This window comes from Geospiza fortis, unplaced genomic scaffold (genome assembly GCF_000277835.1).
Source record: "Geospiza fortis unplaced genomic scaffold, GeoFor_1.0 scaffold85, whole genome shotgun sequence".
In the NCBI taxonomy this organism is placed as follows: domain Eukaryota; kingdom Metazoa; phylum Chordata; class Aves; order Passeriformes; family Thraupidae; genus Geospiza; species Geospiza fortis.
In genome coordinates, this window is record NW_005054358.1 from 2,887,633 (window position 1) to 2,895,581 (window position 7,949).

The 7,949-nt window shown below is 49.6% G+C and overlaps 1 protein-coding gene across 1 annotated transcript in view; it reads right to left on the minus strand.

Moving 5' to 3' along the window:
* Nucleotides 1-295: 295 nt before the first annotated feature.
* The window catches only part of LOC102036817 (tumor necrosis factor ligand superfamily member 8), a 21,127-nt gene continuing 13,473 nt past the window's right edge, over nucleotides 296-7,949 (minus strand). Inside the window, exons 3-4 of the mRNA XM_005423804.2 lie at nucleotides 1,753-1,827; nucleotides 296-1,154 (exon numbers count right to left, since the gene is read on the minus strand). Of these exons, the coding sequence (XP_005423861.1) occupies nucleotides 745-1,154; nucleotides 1,753-1,827 (485 nt within the window). The 3' untranslated portion in view covers nucleotides 296-744. The remainder of the gene's footprint in view (nucleotides 1,155-1,752; nucleotides 1,828-7,949) is intronic.

Genomic DNA, 7,949 nt, shown 5'->3' on the forward strand with positions numbered 1-7,949 from the left:
GCTGTTTTAATGTTGAATGTGAAAAGGTCTGAGAACCCCAGGGGAAAACAGAGGTTGAGCACTCTGCTTAGACCAAGTCTGTCCCAAAGAGCTTTATATTTAAATAGAAAAGATGGATAAATAGTGACAAGGAAGACACTTGAAAGAAACGACATAAAGTCCATAGCAGAATGCAGCCCAGAAATTTCCTGTAAATCCCAAATCTCCTATGTCCTGCCCCAGAGTTTCAGCTACCAGCCCGAGAGTCAATAATTTCATCATTTCTGCTGTTGTACAATGAATCTGCTCCAGAGTTGTCATTGTGTGCCCGTGGTAAAGAAAAGCTTTGGCTACAAGCTTTGACTGTTGGGTTTTTGGAAAGACTGAGTTAAAACACTACTCCATAAAATAGAGTTAAACACATTTCCCCATGTCCAGAGCACATGTGCCAGCAGTTTATGGCCCTAAAAATCTCTGTATTGTGGATTCTTGCCATGATCTGGCTGGGTTTTAGTCTGTGTTTGCACAGATTATTTTGAGGAACCCTTGGTGGGTTATGTGCTGGATAGTCCAACAATCCCACCCAGAGCCAGGCCAGGGAACCTGGCAGCTGTGGCTCTTGCAGTGTTTTTTTTTTTCTGGGACACTCACAAAGTTCCTTGTTCACCCTAGGGATGAGGTGAGGTGTGAAATTTAAACCAAGGTGGTGCCTAGTAAAAGCAGGCTGCTGGTGTTCAGAGGAAGGGTCTGGGCAGCAGTGGCAGGTCAGGGAGCTGCTCCCATTCCATCGCTGTACTTCAAGACCCCAAGAACATTTTCATTGGGAAGAGAAACGTCATTCAGGAACTCAGGATGGTTCAGTGTTACTGATATTTTGTCCTCCTTGTCCAGGTGTGTCAAGTGCAGCTGGATCAAGGTCTTAAAAGTCTCGTCTTGGCACGTTTCTGAGGCACAGAATGTGGACAACGTCTGCCTGTCCACCCTGTCGTTCACCAGGAGCTCGATCTTGAGGTCGATGGGGCTCTTGGAGCAGTTGGGAAAGTGAAAGTTCAAGTTGCAGAAGATCAAGTAGAGGCCTTGTTCCCTGATCACCAGCTCTGGGCTCTGGCACTTGATGGCCTCACAGATCCCCTTCTCCACCAGGCTCAGCTTGGAGCTGTTCACAGCCCTGGACACTGCAGGGAAAGCAAAGGGATGTTAGCTCCGAGCTCCACTGAGCTCCCTTCAGCCCTAGCACACCTCCAGCAGGGTTTCCTGCTAAAAGGAGACACGTGTCCAATGGTTTCCTGCAGGAAACTCCAGGAAAAACCCCCGGAAAGACAGCTGGGAGCTCACACATGGAGGTGGGGTGCTAAAAATTCCAAGGATTTACTCAGCCCTTGGGAAATCCAGGACAGCGAAATGCATGAGTGTTCATCTCCATTATTTCCCCACTTGGCATTTGAAGGGAATTCATAGAAGTGTACATTCATGTACTTTCCATGTTCATGGAAATTGGACAGCTCATGGAGGTGTACCTTCCTCCATGCATGTGCAGAAGGTAAATCTTTATTTCCTTTTATGTTTATCAAGTTAAAATAAAAGTTTCTAGTATCAGATAGGGGTTTGCCAATCACATTCCAGGAGAGCTAAGGAATTTTTTTCCTATAAAATGCCCTTTTGGACAAAAAGGCTATTTGCTAGTAAACCCAGTGTGAATGACATGAGCAGCTTTTCAGACAGCTCTGAAATTTTCTTTTCCCAACCCTCTTCCTCCCTGGACTCCTCGCTGACCTCTCATGTAGGCAGCAGTTCCATTGTCTGCTGGGACACTCTGTAGGATCCTCAAATAGTCTTCAAAGGTGTTACCTGAAGAAAACAACAGATTAACTCATTGCTCCTGAGCTTTATTTAAATTTTTTTGGTACAATAAAATGCAGCCAGCACTTGGTACCCCACTTCCAGCATGGTTCTTACTCCTTGGCTGATGATATCTGATCTGCCCAGGGAATTCACAGCAGTGTCACTCAGCTGGTAAATCTATAACAACCTAAAGCTCTGGCAGATTGCAGCTCTCAGCCGTGAAAAATTAAATTCCTTACCCTGCTTCTTAAAAATAGGAGTGATGGTTTTCAATTCAAAGAGGGTGCATTTGGAATAGAGATAAGGAGGAATTACAGTGAAAGTGGGCAGGCCCTGGCACAGGGTGCCCAGAGCATCTGGGGCTGCCCCTGGATCCCTGGCAGTGCCCAAGGCCAGGCTGGAGCAGCCTGGGACAGTGGGAGGTGTCCCTGCCATGGCAGGGGTGGAATTGAGATGAGATTTAAGGTCCCTTCCAACCCAAACCAGTTTGGGATTCTCTGATTCTATGAAACAGAAATCATGTGCAGGTAAGCTTAATTTAACCAAGTTGTTTTTGTGGTGCAATTACAAAAAGCTTTTAAACATTTAAGTGGGACATAGTTCTGAAAATGGCTATTTGGGTGCTTTTGAAATGTTGCTCTGTTCCCTCACGGTTAAAATGTGGATTTCATCAGCACTTTAGGATGTTCATGTAATCCTAGAGTGGTTTGGGCTGGAAGAGACCTTAAAGCACATCCTGTTCCACCCTGCCATGGGCAGTGACACTTTCCACCATCCCAAGCTGCTCCAGCCTGGCCTTGGGCACTGCCAGGGATCCAGGGGCAATCCGGGAATGCCCCAAATCCAAAGAGGAGGAACAGGGACTGCCCCCCATCGGAAACTGCTCCAACCCTCGGGAGCTGCTCCGTCTCTAAGGAACTGCTCCATCCCTCAGGAACTGCTCCATCCCTCGGGATACAGGAGCTGCTCCATCCCTCGGGAACTGCTCCATCCCACGAGACACGGGAACTACTGCTCTATCTAATGGCAACTGCTCCATCCCTCGGGACACGGGAACTGCTCCGTCCCGTAGGAACTGCTCCATCACTCGGGAATGCTCCATCCCTTGGGAACCGCTTCTCCATCCCTCGGGACACGAGAACTGCTCCGTCCCACGGGAACTGCATCATCCCACGGGATACGGGAACTGCTCCATCCCACAGCCGCGGGATCTGTTCCCGCCCACGGGATGCGGGAACTGCTCCATCCCACGCCACGCTGGGATGGCTCCATCCCACGGGATGCAGGTATTGCTCCCTCCCACTGCCTCCCATCCCGGCACCGCATCCCGGTGTCCTGGCACCGCATCCCAGCACCGCATCCCGGTACCGCATCCCAGCACCACATCCCAGTGTCCCGGTACCGCATCCCAGCACCACATCCCAGTGTCCCGGTACCGCATCCCGGTACCACATCCCAGTGTCCCGGTACCGCATCCCGGTACCACATCCCGGTGTCCCATCCCCCGCATCCCGACACTGCATCCCGGTGTCTCGGCACCGCATCCTTGTGATCCAGATCCTGCATCCCGGCACTGTATCCTGGTGTCTCATCCCCCGCATCCCAGCACTGCATCCTTGTGATCCAGATCCTGCATTCCAGAACCTGCTCCCCACTTTTCCCCCTTGCATTTCACCTCCTTTCCATCCATATTCCTGCCTTCCATCTCCTCTCTGTAAGCTTTTCCTCGTCTCACCATCCTGGATGTTCAGTTCATGGCACTGATTATCCATTCCTGGCAGTGCCCAAGGCCAGGTTGGATGGGGCTTGGAGCAGCCTGGGACAGTGGAAGGTGTCCTGCCCATGGCAGAGGGTGGGATGAGGTGAATTTTAAAGTCCTTTCAAACCCAAACCATTCTAGGATTCAGTCAATGATTCTGTGATTATTCTGTCTTCGTTCTGCATGACACAGAATTGTCCCCTAGGTCCACACATGGATGGACACACAGACAAGGTGTGTCCATCCAGGAAAACAGTGCATATCCCAGTGCTGCAGCCTGACAGGTGGATGGTTATTTCTCCTTGCATTTGCTCTCCTTTACATCTCCTGGCCCTGCTCTGGCTGTGGAAGTGCACAGGAGCTCAGATGGCAAACTGGGAATTTTCTGTGTTCCATTCCACAGCTGAACACCAAGAATAAAGCAGGAAGGAGTTTCAGCAAAGCTTTTTAAAATTATACTCCCTCTCCCTGGGTACACAAAACTCTGAAGTTGTCCTGTGACTCTGTTTATAAAACTGATATCAAAGTCCCCAACCCTACAAGGGTCTCCTGAAGGAGCAGTTAATGCACAAAACAAAGTCCTACTAAACCTGACATCAGCTGCTGTGTGTCATGATCCTCACATGTCCCACTCTGCTCGGTGCTGGTGTGGCCTCACCTCAATTCCTGGGGGCACTTTTGAGAGTCACAATGAAAGAAAGATCTAAAGCTGTGAGAGAGTGTCCAAAGGAGGGGCACGGGGATGGGGAAGGGTCTGGAGGGGCTGTGAGGAGCAGCTGAGGGCTCTGGGGTTGTTCAGCTGGAGCAGAGTGAGGGCAGAGCTCCCCGGGGCTGCAGCTCCTCCCGAGGGACAGCTCCCATCTCTGCTCTGGGACAGGGACAGGAGCCAGGGCACGGCTGGGGCTGGGCCAGGGCAGCTCAGGCTGAGCTCAGGGCAAGGTTCTTCCCCCAGAGGGTGCTGGCACTGCCCAGGCTGCCCAGGGAATGGGCACGGCCCCGAGGCTGCCAGAGCTCCAGGAGCCTTTGGACAGCGCTGCCAGGGATGGACAGGGTGGGATTCTGAGGTGTCTGTGCAGGGACAGGGGTGGCACTGGATGATCCCTTCAGTCCCTTCCAGCTCAGGGTATTATATGGTTCAATGATTCTAACAAGAGCTCTATTTATATGCAGACTAGGATAAGGATCTTAAATTTCATAGGATTCCTGAAACTGGGGTAATGATAAGAGATTTAAATCTCCAGACCCTTGCTGCATCTACATGACCTGATTTCTGAGGGAGTTTTGATAACAAAGATGGACAAATCAGGGAGAAGCTGGTCCCACACCCGAGTTCCCCTGGTTGGAGGGGGTTGGTGTGGTGTATATTGCACCCTTTGCACACTCCACTGGAGACAGAAACTGTGGATATCTTGAAAAAAATGTGATATTCATCTGATCTCAGTATTTAAAGACTTTTGTGGTGAGCAGGAGCTCGCTGCTCTCCAAGAATGAGTAAGTTATGTACCAAAGTCCCTTCACCATTCTGGAAATCCCCAAAGAAAAACCAAAACCTGCTTTCCTGGTGTTAGTCATGTCAACCTGGTGTTTTAGTGAGGGCACAGGCACTGCAGAGATGTGGAGATATGGCTTGGGATGGGCAGAAACCCTTCTGGCCCTTATCCAGCTGTGGTGATAACAAGAGTCTGGTAACACAATCAGCACCACAAGCCCACTCACACTCCTGTGGCTGCAGGAAGGGGGAGATTATTTACAGAAACTCAGTGGCATTTAAGGGGTTTACCCTCCAAAAGCTGAAAATCCCCTGCTGCAGCAGCAGCCCTTGGAGGCTGCAGCCCTGTGAGCTGTGCAAAGCCAAGTGCTGAGCCTGCCCAGAGAGTGCCCAGAGCTGCCCTGAGCTGCTCAGGGTGTCCATGGATTGTCCAAAGATCTCCCCTCTCTGACATGGCTGCACTGTGCATTTCCAGAGCTGTATTTAACATTTACTGCTGTCAGCAAGTTTGGTGTGCCTGTGTTTAAGTTGGGTGACATCAGCTGCATTAGTCAGAAGGGAAATTATGGAAAAAAATATTTGTTTTAGAGAGACAGGTCTGGTCCTCACTCTGTTGAGGCAGTTTATAACTGTTTTCTACTTTTATTTCTCAAGTTAATTCTTTTATCTGAAACATTTCAGCTCAAGCCAAGAGAGGCTGAAATTCCCTTCAGGACTGATCGATGGATGTGCTCACATGGCCTAATTGGCTCTGCACGAGTCATGGTGTAAATCAGAGCTAATCCCTCTGCAGTCAATGGGATTAGATGGGTTTAAAATACTGTGAGGAGGAGGAAAAACAAAGCTACATCTGGGGCTAAGGACCCAGGAGAACACACTGGTTTGTGTTTCACTGTGTGCTCTGAGGCACAGACACTGCAGATCTGCTTTAAGGAGATCTGCTGGGTTAGGGAGGGGTCTCAGGGGGGAAACCCTAAAGAAGATACCAGGAGATCACTTATTTTTGACCCTTTTGACCCTTTTTATGGTAGGATGGGCATCCAGAGGGTGCAGCCCCAAGGAAAAGAGCCTGAATGTTTCCAGGAGGTCCATGCAGCTTTTCCCCACTGAGCCAAAAGGGGCTGGGAAATGGGACTGGGAAATGGGGCTGGGAAACAGACTGGGAAATGGGACTGGGAGATGGGACTGGGAAATGGGGCTGGGAAATGGGGCTGGGAGATGGGACTGGGAAATGGGGCTGGGAAATGGGGCTGGGAAACAGACTGGGAAATGGGACTGGGAGATGGGACTGGGAAATGGGGCTGGGAAATGGGGCTGGGAAATGGGGCTGGGAAATGGGGCTGGGAAATGGGACTGGGAGATGGGACTGGGAAATGGGGCTGGGAAATGGGGCTGGGAAATGGGACTGGGAAATGGGACTTGGAAATGGATCTCAAAGAAGCTAAAATTCCACTGAGCCCCCAGAATTTCACCCTGAGGTGCAAAATGAACCCCTGGGGTTTTCTCAGAGCACCATGTCCAGCCAGGAGGAAGCCAAGGGCTCAGGGACACAAGGGCTGCTGCCAGACATGTCCCAGAGGATGTGGCTGTGCTGGGGAAAGCTCTCTCTGCTGGCTGCCTCAGTTTCCCCACCTCTGAGATGGGTCTGACGGGAGCACCAGCAAAGGGCACTGAAACCACGAGCTGAAAGTGGCTCTGTCAGCATGGAAGGTGCTGCTACCCAGGCATGGAAAGCCCCTCGAGGGGGGCTCCTGAGGCTCGTCCTGCTCCCAGCCATCCCTGGGTGACATTCCACTGCCAAGGGGGTGGCATCACCTCTGGCTGGGGGCTGAGTGTGGGCAGGCACAGCAGCAGGGCAAAACCCTGAATTATTCTATGAGGTAAAGTAAAAGCAGGCAACAAACAGCTTTAGATTCCTCTGTAACCCGCGCGGATTGAAGTGCTTGTGGAATTAGGCAAGGTGATGTCACACATCTCTGTCAGCAAGCCAGAATTAGCAGAATTTGCTTCGTGTTATTTCGCAGCAGCCACTCCCTGAAGTCCCTGTGGCTAATTTTAACCCTCTCCTGCCAGTCCAGTGCCCTGCAAACACCCAGGGGCGCGCCCCCAGCCTGTGATGCTGTGACAAGTGGCAGCTGGGTGACATCCCCTGCTGGGCTCTGTGACAGAGCTCTGCGCTCCGCTGCTGCCTGTGCCTGTCACACACACACCCAGAGCCTTCGGACCTCCAGAACCCCAGAGCTGCCACTCAGGCCTGAAGGGGACTGAACTCAGCTGCCAAATTTCCTTCCAAAACCAGAAATTAAAGAAATATTCATTTTTTTCCCCCACCAAATTTAGGAAGAACATCTGATGAATTCCTCACTGCACACCTGAGTACTGCCAAACCTGTGGAATTTGAGGTTAAAACTCTTCAAATCTCTGCTTGCTTGGTAGTGTAGCAAAGGACACATAATATCATGAGTTATTTTTATATATATATATATTTATATATATATATAAATAAAACTATAAACATAGATATAGAAATATAGATATAAATATAAACATAGATATAGAAATATATAGATATAGATATAGATATAGATATAAACACAAATATAATCACAAATACAAATATAAATATATAGATAAATATAAATAATAGATAATAGAAAAATAAGATATAGATATAAATATGTGTGTGTATTCATATATATATTTATATTTATTCACACATATTTATTGATATATATTCACATATAGCTTGTGTTTTAAGTGTTGGAGAGAGGGCAGAGCCCCCCCTGAGCACTCTGAGCAATGCCCATCAGCCCAGCTGTGATGCCCACCCTGGCTGTGTGCAGTGCATTTCCCCCCATGCTGGCCTGCAGGAGGCCTCTG